At 34.6% G+C, this 17,629-nt stretch overlaps 5 protein-coding genes, 1 non-coding gene and 1 pseudogene across 6 annotated transcripts; all 7 read right to left on the reverse strand.

Moving 5' to 3' along the window:
• Positions 1-1,501: 1,501 nt before the first annotated feature.
• Positions 1,502-3,039, reverse strand: LOC106345353 (hypersensitive-induced response protein 3). Its single transcript, XM_013784562.3, has 4 exons — positions 2,617-3,039; positions 2,434-2,554; positions 2,172-2,360; positions 1,502-2,090 (listed from the first exon to the last, which is right to left on the reverse strand). The coding sequence occupies exons 1-4, from the start codon at positions 2,803-2,805 to the stop codon at positions 1,729-1,731; spliced, it is 861 nt and encodes a 286-aa protein (XP_013640016.1). The 5' UTR covers positions 2,806-3,039; the 3' UTR covers positions 1,502-1,728.
• A 1,201-nt stretch (positions 3,040-4,240) lies between these two features.
• On the reverse strand, positions 4,241-6,911 carry LOC106345365 (serine/threonine-protein kinase PBL35-like). Its single transcript, XM_022720344.2, has 6 exons — positions 6,377-6,911; positions 5,708-6,051; positions 5,500-5,635; positions 5,266-5,402; positions 5,066-5,189; positions 4,241-4,977 (listed from the first exon to the last, which is right to left on the reverse strand). Exons 1-6 carry the CDS (start codon positions 6,594-6,596, stop codon positions 4,472-4,474), a joined length of 1,467 nt encoding a protein of 488 aa, XP_022576065.2. The 5' UTR covers positions 6,597-6,911; the 3' UTR covers positions 4,241-4,471.
• Positions 6,912-7,069: 158 nt separating this feature from the next.
• On the reverse strand, positions 7,070-10,227 carry BNAA05G33980D. The gene is made up of 4 exons (XM_013805118.3): positions 9,338-10,227; positions 8,833-9,105; positions 8,460-8,757; positions 7,070-8,056 (listed from the first exon to the last, which is right to left on the reverse strand). Exons 1-4 carry the CDS (start codon positions 9,569-9,571, stop codon positions 8,040-8,042), a joined length of 822 nt encoding a protein of 273 aa, XP_013660572.2. The 5' UTR covers positions 9,572-10,227; the 3' UTR covers positions 7,070-8,039.
• Positions 10,118-10,212, reverse strand: LOC125609690. The gene has a single exon (XR_007339841.1). It is a non-coding gene; the product is annotated as a small nucleolar RNA R64/Z200 family (small nucleolar RNA).
• Positions 10,228-10,373: 146 nt separating the features above from the next.
• Positions 10,374-12,306, reverse strand: LOC106365669. The gene has a single exon (XM_048780305.1). It carries the CDS (start codon positions 12,152-12,154, stop codon positions 11,840-11,842), a length of 315 nt encoding a protein of 104 aa, XP_048636262.1. The 5' UTR covers positions 12,155-12,306; the 3' UTR covers positions 10,374-11,839.
• LOC125609688 lies at positions 10,484-10,553 on the reverse strand (annotated as a pseudogene).
• A 1,367-nt stretch (positions 12,307-13,673) lies between the features above and the next one.
• Positions 13,674-17,574, reverse strand: LOC106434307 (E2F transcription factor-like E2FF). The gene is made up of 11 exons (XM_013875146.3): positions 17,353-17,574; positions 17,212-17,279; positions 17,073-17,125; positions 16,925-17,002; positions 16,777-16,833; positions 16,605-16,683; positions 16,358-16,425; positions 16,189-16,261; positions 16,025-16,086; positions 15,562-15,925; positions 13,674-15,474 (listed from the first exon to the last, which is right to left on the reverse strand). Exons 1-11 carry the CDS (start codon positions 17,451-17,453, stop codon positions 15,404-15,406), a joined length of 1,074 nt encoding a protein of 357 aa, XP_013730600.1. The 5' UTR covers positions 17,454-17,574; the 3' UTR covers positions 13,674-15,403.
• Between the last annotated feature and the right edge of the window lie 55 nt (positions 17,575-17,629).

A 17,629-nucleotide genomic window follows, 5' to 3' on the forward strand; every position in this document is an offset into this window, starting at 1 on the left:
AACGATGCCTATGTACCATGAAAATGAGTTTAATATACATTAATACAAATGTAGAATGTGTTTAGAAATTTTAAAACAACCCAAAAGATCATATGCTTCATTATTAGAGCATTTACCGAAAAATTCAGTATTTTCGTAGGGGTTAGTCCATAGATTTTGAGAAAAATTCAAAAATATGAAAATTCTGTTTTACTGCATAGTCGCATCCTTCACTAACATATGATGGAGGTCAAAGAGTTTTGGAACTTTTGTTGATGAAGGATGGAACTATCCATTAAAAAATATTGTCATATTTTTTGAATTTTTCTCCAAATCTATGTATAATTTGCTATGAATATATTGAGTTTTACGTTAAACGCACTATATATTAATAAGAAAAATTGTTTTTTTACAACAAAAATTATAGCTTTTCATATCGATTCTAATCACTAACTTAATAAAATATGTTCAAATAAGATTTGTGAGGCCCGTTGTGAGGATAGGGCCCAATTCAGTTAGAACACCCCTAACAGACCGATATCGACGTCCGGAGATCGCGGGGAGTTGAAGAAGAATTCAAGGCCGATCGACTATAAAAGGAGATCGACGAAATCAAAGGAGGGACATCGAGAAAATCCTAGAGAGAGTTTAACACACATATCGACCTCATTTCACTTCGCTTTAAGTATTTTCCTTTATCGATCTCATTTGTAATATTGGATCTCATTTATCTTATTGTATTGAGTCTTATTCATCAATAAAATCTATTTTTGCCTATCGGAATCTGATTACATCGTTGTGTTCTAAAGATATTGTTATCTGCATCATCTTTTCTTCTCCATATTTAACTCTTAACCACTACAAAATATTTAGCGTAGATTTTAGGATCTACATTTAGGTTTTACCTTTAACTTTTATGTTTTTATTCTTAAAATTGTTTTGAACATAAGCACTTAACTATTTTATGTTATATCTGAATTTACATTATGATTTTATTTTTAATTAAGTTATTTTGTTAAACAATTTTTAGTGTTTAATTCATTTTTAAAAATCAAGATATGAAAAACTACAATTTAGTAAGTTAGTAGTTCTTATCGATATGAAAAACTACAATTTTTTTGTCAAAAAAGAAGAAGAAAAACAATAATTTTTAATTAAAATGTTCTTCAATAAGCAATTTTAATTTTCAACTTTTAAAATTATAACAAAAAAAAATCTCATAGTTATGTTGACCAAGCCATTTTGGTCTCATTAAAAGTCAACCGTTAAATATATAACTAACATCACTAAACGGTTGACTTTTGACGAGAATGAAATGATTTGGTCAACGAAAGTATGAGATTTATTCGTGTTTGACTAGAAGTTGAAGGTTAAAATGGCGTATTTGTGAGTTGGTGATTTTTTTGGCTTATTTTTAAAAGTTGAGGGTTATTTTGTCAATTTTCCCTTTAAAATAACTAACCACATTCTACATTTGTATTAATGTATTTAGAGATAGTTATAATTTGGTGCACAAAAGAAAAGAGATAGTTATACTTTTAATTTTCACATTCAAACTGAATTAACAGAAATTAATACAAAATAACAAGGGCAGATAAAAAAAAAAGATAAACCACACAAGAAAAAATGATCACATGGAAAAAGAAAAATATAAAACAACAATCAACATATCATTTTATATCTTTTAAAAATATCACCAAAAAACAGGGTGGAGACGGCTTTCAGACAGTTGACTCTTGACTGAGCCATTTAGGCATTGGTCTGGTGGGCCTGCAATAATCCATTTCGAATTTGTGCCGCCACGTCTGCGACGGCGCCGGGACCGTGAGGAATAAACACCGACGAAGATTTGGAGCTAGCTCCGATATCTCTCATAGTGTCAAAGTACTGAGTCATCATCACCATGTCCAACACATCCTTAGCTGACGTCCCCGGCACGTTTCCAGCGAAGCCGAGAACACTGTCTCTGAGACCGTCCACGATAGCTTGTCTCTGACGAGCGATACCGAGTCCAGACAGGTACTTGGACTCAGCTTCTCCTTCTGCTCTCTTTATCTGAATGATTTTCTCCGCCTCTGCTTTCTCGTTCGCCGCCACTCTCATCCTCGCCGCTGTAAAAAAATTAATTTCAAGATCAGAGACATAACTTTGATTATGTGGTTTCTAAGGTTTGGGAGATTATGTCTCCTTACCGGCGTTGATTTCGTTCATGGCACGTTTAACCTGTTGGTCAGGCTCGATGTCGATGATAAGGGTTTGAAGGATCTCATAACCATAAGCAGTCATGGCTTTGTCTAGCTCTTCTTCCACGGATTTGGCTATTTCATTCTTCTGCTCGAAGACATCGTCCAAGTTCAGCTTGGGTACACATGCTCTGATCACTGAGAGAAACAGAACCAGCATCAGAATCTTTGCACTACTGGGAAAGGAAGTAGATGATGAAGGAGTAGTTACCATCGAAGACATAGGCTTTGATTTGGGAAGTAGGATTGCTAAGTCTGTAGAAAGCATCACTTGCCTTGTCAACCAAGACTCTGTATTGAATGGATGCAACCACTGTCACAAACACATTGTCCTGATACATAAATGATACGTTAGAAGGAGGAGATATGTATATATGTGTTCAATGCTGCTTACCTTTGTTTTGGTTTCGCATTGAACGTCGAGCTGCTGGAGACGAAGGGTGAGATGACCGGCGACATAATCACCTATGACCCAGGGCACAAACTGGAGACCTGGGTTAAGAACTTTTTGAAATTTGCCAAATCTCTCCTTGATGGCCACATCTGATTGCTTCACCAGCACGCAGCACAAAAGGTTCCCCATTACCTCCTAGTCTTGTTGAGATTTAGAACAAGAATGAATTGTATATATATGTCTCTGTCTTTTCCCTCTGTATTGCTCTGTAAAATAGTTAGTGGAGGAGAGGAAAGCCGCATGAGTAGTTATATAGATAAGAGGAAGAAGATGACGATCGTGTCATGATGTCATGTGATTACTCCTCGGAAATTTCGTACTTATTTTATTCGGAAGTGACTTTTTTTTTTGAAAAGTCTAAATAGAATGGCATTATCTTGGTTTTTGGAGATAGAAATAAATGATCAAACTTGTTAATATTTGTCAGTTCTGGACGAAGAAGACATATGCTTTTTCGATTCGTTTTTTTTATATTTGACAAAACTTCGATAAGTGGTTTAGCCACCAGATAAACCTTGTCTTGTTTACGCGTGAACCATTCATTTTACTAGTTCTTTATCTTGGATATTTGTTTAAGAAGGGGTATATACACGTACACGGATAGCCTTGTCGGATGACGACTATAACCAAGAACTACATTCATTTTATATGTTTCAATACATAGAACGTTGACCGGACTCTATTTATATTAATAATCTGCAGCTATGTGTAGGGTTTCAAAAGTAAAATATTACAAGATGAATGTGTTTTTAAATATTTGTTTATGTTTGCTGGAAAAAGGTGGGAGGGGATTTCCGGATTTTTGAAACTTGGGAGTTTGGAACGGTCCATTGTTTTTGAATAGTTGAATGTTTCGTAATTTTGGATTTAGTCATTAAATTATGTATTTTTTATTATAAACAATGATCAAGTTTCAATAAAGATAAATCAAATTACAGCAAAAAGTAATCAAATTAAAGTTAGTTTTCTGAGTTTAAGTCGTTGGTCCTTGCGGCATGCATGTTTAACAAGTACTAAGATGGATAACTTGCTTTTGAGTACATTTGAATAAACAATAACTTCACGTAAGAAATGGTGTCATCCTGTGCCATATTATTACTTTTTAGTCAGATAACTATTCGATTAATCTTATATAAAGCAACAAGCGGCGGATGAGTAGCAAATTCAAAAGAGGAAAAGATTCAAAACTCTAGTAAAAGCGAAATTTCAACCCCAACACTTTCCAATACCCCCCCTTTGTTGATAGTTTTATATGGTTGAGTGCTGGTGAAGCGACAGTGAAGTGTGAAAAGAACTTACGGGGGCCATTGATAACATTTCCCCTAATAGCTCTCAAATGCAGTTATATAAGTGGGTGACGATGAAATTTTGAAAGAGATGATGCAGTCATTGTGACATGTTAAAAGCAGCAAGTGGATAAGTCCAAATATCAAAAAGAGGAAAATATTCAAACATATTATAAGCTAAAACGTCATCCACATTTATATCAAAGGTTAGGTTCGGCTTAGGTTGCGTACTGGCTCGGTCAAGCAACTGAGAAATTGCGAAAATGACTAGTAGTGAATGAATGAGACAATATTATGCGCCTAGCAGATAAACACTAAGACAAGTCGAAGAGTACAATATAAGAAGAAACAGGCGGTTACAAAGGGTAAATCAACAACGTTGGATCTTCTTTCAGATCAGTCTTATACACCATAAATTTGCCTTTCTCTAAATCGGTTAAGAATATTGGTTAAAAACAGACAGTTTCCTTGCTTTACAAGAAAGAGCCTCTAAAGGAAATGAGATACAGCTAAGTAGTTGCACCTTTGGGCTTAGGAGACGGAATCTGATGACGATAAGGTGAAGAACCAGCTTGTCCATGAGGACTAGACAGTGTCCTAAGCACAGGTTGTCCGTTTCTCGACCCCAACCCACGACCAGACCCAGACCCAGCTTTCAAACGTTCGGCTTGCATTGTCTGGAAGTAGTAGGAAGAGCTAGCCATGTCTTTGAGAAGCGGTAGTGGTTTAAGGACTTCAACCACTTCACTCATTTTAGGTCTGATCTTGGAGTCACGGCTAAGACATTGAGCTGCAAGCTGAGTCACTTTCTGAGCTCCTTTGATGGAAAAATGACCTTCCAGCCTCGGATCAAGCAGCCGGTAGAATCTTCTTCTGTCAAGGAGATGCGGTCTTGCCCATTCAACGAGGTTTTGCTCACCGCTTGGTCGGTTTTTATCCATGGATCTTCTACCAGTCAGCATTTCGAGTAGAACCACACCGAAACTGTAAACATCGCTCATTGATGTCAAGTGACCTATAAGCAGTAGTAATATACAATTATATCAGTGCTGCTAATGGAGAAAAAGGAAATAATGAGAGGAGAGAGTGAATGAGAGACAAACCAGTCATAACATACTCAGGAGCAGCGTAACCATAAGTGCCCATGACTCGAGTAGAGACATGGGTTTTGCCTTCATCAGGAGCATCTTTAGCAAGCCCAAAATCTGATAGTTTGGCATTGTAGTCCTGAGAGTATTGGTAACAAAGTTTAGAAGCAAGGACGGGATGATACATACATACATAAGTAAGAAAGGAAACATACTGAATCTAGTAAAATGTTGGAGGTTTTGAAATCACGATATATGACAGGCTTCAGAGCTTCTTCGTGAAGGAAACTGAGACCCTTGGCAGCACCTAATGCAATCCTCATCCGAATCGACCATGGAAGAGGCAACGACCCTTCCAAGTTCCAACACACACAACAAGTAGGAGAAAGATTTAAAGCTTTACTGTACGTACAATAATGAAGGTTTGAGAATTGATTTACACTACTTACTTCTGAAGAGATGATTCTCCAAACTTCCTCGAGGCATAAACTCATAAACCAGCAGCCTTTGGTCATCTTCGATACAATAACCCACCAGTTTAACAAGGTTCGGATGCAGAAGATTACCAAGATAGTTAATCTCAGCCTGCAAACAGAAACCTTTTAGTTGTTTTTTTTTTAAGCTTTCAACATTTGAAAAAAAGAAAGGATATCTTACAAGCCACTCTTTATGACCCTGAAGACCATCAAGATTTAAGGTTTTGACGGCGACAGTAAGGCCAGTGCCAGGCTTAACAGGAGCAGTTCCATTCTCCTCCACCCATCCTTTAAAGACACAACCAAAGCCGCCTTCCCCGAGGAGACTCTCGGGTCTGAAATTTCTAGTAGCTAACTTGAGATCAAGGAAAGAAAACTTCTTGAGGTGAGAATAGATCTTAAGCTCTTCACTGATCATAGGAGTGGACAGAGAGCTTTCAGCATTGCTAGTTGCGGTTGTAGAAGAAGAAACAGGGCCAGCTGGTTGCTCATTTGATTTCACAGTTGTTGCAGACTTACTCCCCACTGTTAAAACCAAATACATCATTACAAAACACATTCACTACTAACTAACTAGTAAGAAAGGATAAAGCTTTACTTATACACTAAAATGGAGGACATGATATGATTAGTTAGATTATTAATAATAATATGGATTAGGATGAAAGTAGTTAAGCTGGAATTGATTCTCAAAGTTAGGTAAACCAACTACATATGGGGAAAGAAGCCTTAGATGGAAAAATATTAAGTCTTTTTTTTTAGAAACCAAATTCATCACAAAAAGGAAAGGTTTTTTTTTATTAATTGCAGAACCAAATGGAGCAGAGAGAAGGGAGGAAGGAAGGCATACGAGTGGTGGTAGAGAGAGTGGGAGAGGAGCTATCGACGTCTGTTGTTGAAGGTAGGCAACAAACCATAACCCTAAATTTGACCCAGCACCCATTTGCTTCTTCTTCTTCTTCTTCGTTGTTCCTGACATTGTTCTTCTTCTGCTTCTTCCTCTTCTTCTTCTTCTCGCTCTCGTTGGGTTTGTTCGATTGCTCCATTACTTTGACGGAATCTAAACTCATCCGCAGGAAAATGAACAGAACTTGACCAGAGCACGAGATAGAGAGAAAAGAAAAAAACTTCAAAATCCAAATGAGATTAGAGAGTTCCGAGCTGCGGAAGAAGAAGAAAGGAGAGATTTTTGGTGAAGAGAGAAGAAGAAGAATCACTTTGAAAAATGGATTAAAAAGCAGATAGAGAGAGAGAGAATTTTAGTCAAAAAAGGGAATTGATGTCTGCAGAGATGTGAGAGAGAGAGAGAGAGAGAGAGAGAGAGCGATTTGGCATGTGTTTGTTTGCTTACTCCTCAACAGTTACAAAACGCTTTTTTCGTATTCCCCTCCTCCTCCCCTTCCCACCCCAATATTTATATTTTTTTATTTAAAAAACTATTGAAGGACAATTATTATAATCAAAACTCATAATTTTATAATCAAACCAGAAGTTTTTTTTTGTATTGTGATAACTAATACTTTTATTATTCTTCGATTTTTGAATAAGTCATTCAACAATTTACAATTAAACTATCCACTTACTTGACCTATCACCTATTCAAATTTGTATTCCAATTCACACTTCTTTTTTGGTCAATCCATTTAATAGTCTAATCTCTCTTGAGATTTTGCCAACAAAACAAAAAAGAAGAAAAATCTGTAGACATTTAAGATGTTCTGTGCTTCTTTGGAAGGAAAAAGAAGCTCCTAATCATATTGCTTTTCACTTTCACTTTTTCGATTTAAGTGAAGCTAATTAACCCAGTGAGAAACCAAGGAGAAAAATGAGATTTGATTAACACTAGTACATTACGTCTAAATTTAGCTTTACTCTTAAATGATAAACTTTTTATTCTCTGATCGGCCAATAATTAGTAATTTAAAGTTTGAATTTCCAACTACTCTATGAATTGATAGACTATAAAACATTGTTGACCTAATGAATAAAAAACTCACAACTGCGTAAATATTGTTAATGATTATTAACATTTAACAATCACAAAGGAGAGAATGTTATCAAGCTCTAGAGTACGTCACGGGTGACTCGTTTATATACTATCCTAATGCAAACTACTCAACTGCAAGAGTCCCTTTCACAAATATATAGTATACCCAAAAAAATCAGAATTTACAATCATCTTGGAGAATCGAAATAGCTACGCCTACACTTAAGTTTATTTAATAGGAACTTTGGGAGAAAGTTAATCTGAAACATGTACAATAATAACAAAAACATTAACAAAATTCAGTCGAACGGAAGAGAAAGTTTATACTTCGATTCTATGTATCTAATACAGTAATACAAATGAATACATATAAAGGAATACGTATTGAGGCTTTGTTTTTGGATTAACAAAAGGTTTTGAATTTCTGAAACTATTCTTTCACATTGTTTATTAGTAAAGAAACAACATGAAATAATAACTCTCTAGTTTATTCTCCTCCAAGTTGGTTGTTTCACATATATTACTCTTATCGTTTGTCAGTATCTGCAAGACAAAAAGGAAAACAAACAAAACAAAATTCAATGACAAAATTACATATAAAAAAAACTAATTAAACTAGGGATGATGCAGATTTGTCATGTTACGAGACGTAACGAGACTTTTAAGGAAAAAGTATGTCGTGTAGTAAACTTTCATTTTTTAGATTCGAAACAAAAATTTGGAAAACAAGAACTTTGGCCACTCATGTCTCAAATGTATCATATACTTTCTTATAAATATTGTTCTCATATGGTAAAATAAAACTTAAAATATTAGCTAGCTAAGATCTAATTATATATATATATATAACTCTTAACAATATATTTTTTAACAACATATTTGATTTGTTCAAAAAAAAAAACATATTTGAAAAGCAATTAGTGTAATCAAAGGAGAAGTTTCGTACCGAGTGAAGGAGGAACGATGATGATGTGCATTGTTGCGTTATTGGGAGGGAGATGCAACTGAAGAGGACAAAGCTTCGCATCATGCAAAGGGTTTCTAGAGCAAACAATAAGATCTTGGATCCCTGTTTCTTCCTCTAGTTTCTTCTTCAATTCTGTCAACTCGCTTCCATGGAATATCAATGATTTTTCTCCTATGTCGTCGTCATCATTCATGTTCCCACAATCATCTCTAGTCTGGTAATATATCAGTCTTCCTTCAGATTTTGGTGGTAAGCTCACAGTAAATGAATCACCTGACTGGTCAAGTACATATAACATCAACAAAAATAACATTTGAAATGTACTACTAGAGTTGGTATCTATGTATAGTACCTCGACCCGTGAAAATGCCGAAGAACTATGGGTAGATTCAGCATCGTCGTTGATAACTCGAACTTGGAGAACATCAACACTCCACAAGACCCAATCTTGTGTGACTGTACGGCTAGGGATATCGTGTGTGATAGAGTTTCTCCAAGGCGGTAAACCTTTGTTAGCTCTTAGATACTGTCCATACCGACTCTTGAACCGTACGTGTTTGCCATTGTCCGATATTGGTTCCCACTCTGCCGACGAATCCAACTTTGCCGGTAAGGTTTGAAGTACCTTGTTTCACAAGTTATTATCAAATCACACGCAAAAAACCTAATAATGATTTAAAGGATAAATTTCCATTGCGCTTTGTTTTGCATTACAGCAAACATAACCATTCCATTGTGTTTTGCAACTTGAGGTAAATTATTGGGATGCCTTGTCATTCAAGATATCTTTTAAAAAGACCTAATTACATTTTAGGTAATTTATTGCGGGTGAAACAAGAAAACCCCCTTGGTAATACCTTTTTACCGGTGGCTCCGAGGAGGAAATGATTATTAGAGGCGGTTAGGTATTTGCCGTAACAGCTTTGAAGACGAATGACATTAGACCCACAAACAATCTCAACGGTCCATCGGGTGTTTTTAGTTGTACCGCGACGGTCTTGATGAACGGATTCTTGATCTACGTCAGCGGTTAGGTACTTTCCGTTGTGGCTATGGAGCCGTACAATCGCTGCCTTTCGAAGTATCTCCATTCTCGAATCGATTTACACAAAAGGAAAATCTAAGAAAAACTTATTATGAGACAAAATGGGATCTAAACAGAAACTTTGGTTGATGTTTCGCCACGTTGGCAAATATACTCGACATCATTTTTTCCTTGACGACGGTTTTTTAGGCGCTTACTAACAACACGAATCTGTACTTTTAAGAACTCGCTTGGACAGAGATTTACGTATCATTATTACAGCTTTGCATCAGATTACATTGTCCTTTGGTAAGCTTTCTTATTACCAGTGTAAAATATGAGTTATGGTTAACTGGATTCAACATTAATAATTATTTTGTCCACAAATTTATAATGAACGGCAAAAATACATCTTTTTAACGATGGATCCAGCTTCCGGGCACGACTCATCATAATTTGTATTTTTAACTTGAATTTATGTTTAATTCATTAATACTTGGTTATTCATTTTACTTTAAATTATGTTCAATTCATTAATACTTGGTTATTCTCCAGATCCTTTGGTCAAATAATTCAACATTTGAAATCGCTCTTATGGAGCAAAAACACTCGTCTTCTGCTCAGAAAATATGAATTCATTCTCACTGATTCGTTAAGAATCTCTGAAGTCTGACATGTGAATTTTTCATAAAATCATCACCGCTGGATAAAAGATCAATAAAAAGAAAAGAAAATATTAAAATAAAGTAAATTTCGCAAAAAAGATTTTGAGAGATCAGAGTTTGGTTAAGAAAGTTTTCGGTCACGGTTAATCTGAAACACGGACCAATTTAGTTGCTCATCATATCACTTTTCTTTCTCTTATCCAGATATATATATATATCGAAAACAAGGAAAATCAAATTAAGAAGATACACAATCTGACAAGATCAAAGAAGAAAAAGATTAGCAAAAGGGAGAGAGAGAAAAAATGTTGATAGATCATCAGAGACTTAAATACTAAGAATCATGAAGATCATATTGTTGCAGTATTAGCTCATCATCTGATCTGTTTTTCAATTTATACTAAAAGAGAGAATTCAAACCAAAGAACAGAAGTAAACACTAAACATACTGAACACGAATAAAGAGAACTGAACGGAGAACCAGTTATTGAGTAGTACTTGATGAAACAGAGGAGAGATGGTTCGTATTTAAAGGTCTCTTGCAAGCGGCGACGTCCGTTTTAACGAGGAAGCCCTAGCGATTACTGGGGGTCCTATATGGTCTTTCAGAAGGCCCAATTCTAGTAAGCATGCATGTAAGAAGAAACCTACTCAACTTTATGTTAAAACGGGTTTTCTTTAGTAAAAGGCCTATTAAGGGATATAACTGTTGTTTAGGAGGCTTAATGTTTTGGTTACGGCTGGGGAAAAAAAAACGGATCGGTTCTAAATTGCTATATATGAAGAATCCATACCGAACCCAACTCGGACCATCCGAAAATATTCGAAAGGTAAATATATATATGTAAAATATTAGTTATAATTATACTTATAATAATTTAAATTAAAATGATAAATTAAATATATTAGTTATTTTCACTACTTTATGTATTTTCAGATAAAATAAGATAGTTTTAATAGAAATACTCAAACAAAACTGTATCTAATGAATATTTTTGATTATTTCTTGGTATATTTGGATAGTTTGGATACAAAATACCCGAACTAAATCGGATAATATGGTTTAAAAAAATCGGATAATATGGTTTCCTGATTCATTGTCTGCCCATGAAACATGATAGCCATTTAAGACCAGAGAAACAAGATGGACATGGGACTTTAAGCAACAGCGAAGCACCACAGTACATTGAAACACACAGATACCATTTTGATTAGTTATATCATTAGGTACGCCAAAGATATATAACTAACACAAATGTTTTTGAAGATAATAGTAGTGTAAGCCTTTTATCTGGATAAACAAATCAAGAGGCAAGTGTTTTCACTGCTCTGTAACAGTATCTTGGTAGCTCATCTGATATCTTTATCCGCCACTAATCTCACCGCATCAATACATCCTCGCCACTTAATCTAGCGCCGTTAGTATGTATTGATTAGAATTAGCTGTGTGCGTATTGCACTTGATTTTCTTATATATATGACTTACAGAGATGTGTGAAGAAGGTTTGTGACTAAAGAAATTGATTTGTGCATCAGTTATGTGGATACTATCAAGGATAGTATGTATTTGTGTATAAATTAGTGAAATAAAATATGAATGAGAATATTAAAAAGAAAGTTTGATTCATTATAAATATATTATTATCATTAATAAATAGATACATAAAACATTAAAAAGGTGAAGCAGCAGAAACATAATTAACATTAAGACAAATGTTTCTGAACATCTTAATAGGGTAAGCTTTGCCAGGAAAGAGAAGCAAGAAGCAAGTATCAGGGATTACTGAAAAGACTGCTCTGCAACAACCTCTTGTTAGCCTTCTGTAATCTTTGCCTGATGCTAATTTCAACGCATCGAAACATCCTGGTATGCTATTTATATTTTCTGTCGGACAATAATTACCAGCTTCTGATTGTAGGAAAACCAATGCCGAGACTAGGGCTAACACCATAAACATCACGTTGGTTTGCTTTAGTTTCATCATTTAAAACAAAAAAAAAAAGATTCTTCAGAAAACAAAAACAAAAAATTGTTTGAAAGGGTTGGATTGTTTGTGGAGTTGAGATCTTCGTTCGGTGAATAAATAGAAAATAATAATTTGTATTAGAGTGTTGTGCGGTGAAGAAAGTTTGACAGTTTTGGAAAGTTTGACAGTTTTTTTTGACCAAATATTATAATATACTTATTCCGTAATTTCCTTTTCTAAATAGTGTTACTTTGATATTTCTTACATAGATTTAAAAAAATGGCGAAAATATATATAAGTTGTTATTAATTATACATCACTGATCAATAATATTTGAGATAAATAATATTATTTATAAAGTTAATGGAGGTTTCAATTAATTTTCAGCTGAAATTAAGTATAATTTGCATTGAAAATGTAAAGTGAAACTTTTTTATAATAAGAAAAAAAAATTATAATGACATTTATTATGAAAAAAAATATGGAGTATTATCCCATCTTTGAAGAAATAAAAATCATCCAACTTAAGAAATGAATATATTAGATATCATATCTCCATTTTTATTCAAAAGAAAGCCAATCTTTAAAAAACAAAATCATTCTTATATAATGCCTATCAAAGAAAGAATATCAGTCATAACTCATTTATACTTGATTTACTCAATCACAATAATCACTCCATCGTATATTCTCCTTAATAATTGTATGATGCTCTTATTTATTATTTGATTCATATAGCTCTACTATATAGAGCTATGTAACTCTCATTATATCAATGATACAAACAAGTCAGCGGCAGATCAAGTGTTTCCTTGAGGAGGCTTGAAGATGCTTTTGGTTAATACTTGATAGAAAGGCCAAGGAGACTTGATTATTAATTTCTTTATGTTTTGGACCGAAGATCTATTTTTCAAATATTTAATTTTACTTGATCATCTTCTGGACATGAAACATAAGGCATTTAAGACCAGAGAAACAAGATGGACATGGGACTTCAAGCACAGCGAAGCACCATTTTGATTATATCTTTAGGGTACGCCAAAGTTAAATAATTTTTTTTTTGAACACCAAAGTTAAATAATTAACATAAATGTTTTTGAAGATATTAGTATTGTAATCCTTTTATCAGGATAAACAAATCAAGAGGCAAGTGTTTTCACTGCTTTGTAATCAATCTCTTGGTAGCCATCTGATATCTTTATCCGCCACTAATCTCGCCGCATCAAAACATCCTCGCCACTTAATCTAACGCCGTTAGTGCGTAGACGCTAATGAGATCTTTGTATTGCGTAGACGCTAGTGAGAACTTCGAATCGCTAACTAGAAGAACTGATGAAACTGATCAGTATGTATTGATTAGAATTAGCTGTGTGCGTAGTGCACTTGAATTTCTTATATATATGACCTACAGAGATGTGTGAAGAAGGTTTGTGACTAAAGAAATTGATTTGTGTATCAGTTATGTGGATACTATCAAGGATAGTATATTAGTATGTATTTGTGTATCAATTAGTGATATAAAATATGAATGAGAAAATAGAAAAGGAAAGTTCGATTCATTTTAATTATATTATTATCATTAATAGATACATAAAACATTAAAAAGGTGAAGCAGCAGAAACATAATTAACATTAAGACAAATGTCTCTGAATATCTTAATAGGGTAAGCTTTGCCAGGAAAGAGAAGCAAGTAGCAAGTATCAGAGCTTACTGAAAAGACTGCTCTGCAACAAGCTCTTGTTAGCTTACTGATATCTTTGCCTGTTGCTAATTTCAACGCATCGAAACATCCTGGTATGCTATTTATATTTTCCAGCGGACAATAATTACCAGCTTCTGATTGTAGGAAAACCAATGCCGAGACTAGGGCTAACACAATAAACATTACGTTGGTTTGCTTTAGTTTCATCATTAAAAAAAAAAAAGATTCTTCAGAAAACAAAAACAAAAAATTGTTTGAAAGGGTTGGATTGTGTGTGGAGTTTAGATCTTCGTTACGGTGAATAAATAGGAAAAATAATTTGTATTAGAGTGTTGTGTGGTGAAGAAAGTTTAACCGTTTTGGAAAGTTTGAAATACTTTTGTTTGACCAAATATTATAATATATTATCCCATCTTTGAAGAAATAAAATTCAACCAACTTAAGAAATGAATAAAGTAGATATCATATTATGTTTCAAAAAAAAATCATTCTACGTAGATATCATAGAGTAGGAAGAAAGTAGAAATGAATATCATTCTATGTAGATATCATTCTAAGTAGAAATGAAATTAAAAAAAATCATTCTATGTAGAAATCATTCTATGTAGATATCATGTTTCAAAAAAAAAATATTCTCCATTTTTATTCAAAAGAAAAGCATTCTTCAAAAGAAAAAAAAATCATTCTTATATAATGCCTATCAAAGAAAGAGTATCAGTCATAACTCATGATTTACTCAATCACAATAACCACTCCATCATATATTATCCTTAGTAATTGTATGATCCTCTCATTTATTATTTGATTCATATATAGCTATACTATATAAAGCTATGTAACTCTCATCGTATCAATAATACAATTCATATATTTCTCATAAGTTAATAATGCCTACTATATACTACTGTTAATCGTCTAGGAAATTCGAGGTTCACTTTTGTATGTTAGTACACTCGCGTTTTAATAAAACAGAAACAATATTAATGTGGAGACATTATCTTCAGCTTCGAAGAAACTATAAATTGAACAAATATTTGTTTTCTTAATGGGGGGCATCTTGAAGCTTGAGCTTAGATCAATCTCCGAGCAATCTAAAGCATCGAAACATCTGTATGAGTCATGAAAGTTTTGACCTATGAAACATTTGAGTATTAAGAGATTCACAGTCAAATGTGCTATCATTAGACGATCCTTTTTGCATAGTTTACTTGTGACAGAAGGTGCAAAGTCAAAGAAAAACATAAATAAATGCTTTGTAGAACCTGAAAAAAATCTAATGATGCCAAACCAAATATAAGAATAAACATTTATAGTAAGTTCAGGAGAGTACGAATTCGAATCTAGATGGACGGAAGGAGCTAGTCCACTAGACAAAGTCACTGGGGCAAAAAAATTACATGGTTTTTTTTTGTTGGGGTGTGACTTTTATTAACAAATAACAACAATACGTTGATTCTTGATTAAAGGAAGACTAGAAAACTATGATGTTCTGTGAGTTTATGTGCTCTCATCATGTACCCAACCCGGTGAAAACGATCTACCTTTGGGGGCGCAGAGTAATGTTTTATTTGCGATCAAGCTCTGCAAACCATTTGTTCCATGCCTCCGTGTAATGCCCAAGAAGACCAGTTACATCTGTTTTAACCACAACAATTAAATATAATGGAATCAAGAATGCAGGATTATTATTTTTTAACATGCTTCTCTAACTGTGGTTGTTACCTTGATTGCAATACTGAGGTTTGTAGGTAGAAGAAAGGGCCTCGAGATCTTGCAACCTTCCGCTATTATTGGTTCCAGCATTGTTGTTATTCTTCTTAGATGCACCTGTTGGCGAGAATGGTCCAAACACATAGCTCTTTGCAGCTGGTTTCTTTTCCTCCTCGACATGTTTATTATATCCGTTCTGTACGTAGTTTGATGAACAATCTGTTTTGTTTCTCTTTGTACTAAAGTTGGTGATCTCTGTTCCAAAGACCCGCTTCTTGGATTCAGTGGTGGAGTTAAACAAGCTTGATCCTTTTTCGGTTAAGCTTTTGGACCCCAACCACTTGTATGCTGGTTTCCTAGTCCCTGGTATATGAGTCTGTGGTCAAAGCAACAAACGAGAGAGAGTCAAAGATGAAACAATGGAAATTAGTATTTGCAGGGTAAAATGTATCTGGTTAAAGAGCAAAACTCTTACCTTCTCGATTAACTCCATGGATGATAACACATTTGCAATGTCGTAAAGCCGCCTAACTTTAGCTGTTTGATCATGTTCAGATATTGGTGTGGTTGGTTCATGGTAGTATCAACTATTTATGAAATAACCAGAGATGGGAAAAGATAAGGAAAGAGAGAGATTACTTCTCATATGCATTGGATCTTGAGAGTCGCTCAGCAAGGCTTTTGCAGCACTATCCAGTGTGATGAGATCATCCTAAAGTGAAAGCAGAAGACATGATTATAAGACAATTTCACAAAGTGTGTGAAAGAAAAAGCCAGAGAGAGGTGTGTAGTGGAATAAATAACTCACATGAGAGCAAAGAAACATCTTAACAAAGTTTTGGGAGAGTAACCAGAGAGAACTCTCCTTCTTGTGGTCTGAAAAGAATATATAATAAAGTTAGCTCTTTTAACACAAATCTTATTCTAGGAAAATTTTATCAAATGCCAATAGTGAAGAGCACATGTTGGTTTTATGATCTGCTAGGAAAGAAGATGTATTTATTGATTCCAACAACATAAAAAAGAAAAAAAAAGAGTAGAAAGAGAAGAGATACCCAATTTAGAGAGTGATGAGTTGTCTTGATCATCAGGCGTTAAACTGAAGGACTCTTCACTTTCATCATCAAGTGAAACCTATGAAAGAGAATTTGCGTTTATCAAAGCTAAATGGTGTATGAAACTCTTGTTAATGATTACAGAATCTGCAACATAAAATGCTTTGTATACCTTCTGGGAGTTGATGCAGATGCTTGAGGTACCAAAACCCTCTCTCAAACCTTCTTCCTGTAAACAAAAAGCAAAGATTAAAAAAAAAAAAAACATTCTCCCTGAAAACAGATAGTATTGAGTAGCTCTATTTGAAGTAGTATTATACCTTGAGATGATGAAGAGAGCGAGGAATGTGGAGAAAACCATTCCAAGAGTAAAGATTCTTGCCTTTTCTAGACACAACCTGAGTGAGAGAGAGAGACATAGGAATCTCAGCTCCTAAGACAGAGTGAAATGAGTGAGTGAGAGTGTACCTCAATGCTCTCCAGTATATTGACTACATCATATATACGCCGTCGTTCAACTCCTGCCACACAACAATTGTTCTTATGGAATCCCACCCAATAAAAAAAAAAAGCTTTTAAGATCTCAAAGAATTTCTGAATCTCTCACCTAATTTGGCAGCGGCCTCATCGATGCCAAACAAATCAACATCGTCTCGATTATATATCCTCACGAAACTGGATCGTACGTACACACATTAGAAACCAAATCTGGTGGAAACAAATTATCGAGAGAGAGATGTAAAAATACTTGGAGACGAGAACGCCTAGAGATTTCTCCTTGCGGCTATACGATTGGAGAGCGAGAGCATCCACATCTTGAGACGACACAATCCATGGCATTTTCTCCATCTGGAGATTGTAGATCTCTTTCTCTCAGAGCTTTTGGCGTGACTTTTTTACCAAAGCAAGGAGGAGGAGGCGGGGGAAAGGAGTTTTCGAATTATGTAAACTAGCGCTTTTTTGCCATCTCTTCAATTACCAAAACACCCATTCCCTCCTCCTCTTTTTTAACTCTTCTTCTGAAT

This window comes from Brassica napus, chromosome A5, assembly GCF_020379485.1.
Source record: "Brassica napus cultivar Da-Ae chromosome A5, Da-Ae, whole genome shotgun sequence".
NCBI classification, from domain to species: domain Eukaryota; kingdom Viridiplantae; phylum Streptophyta; class Magnoliopsida; order Brassicales; family Brassicaceae; genus Brassica; species Brassica napus.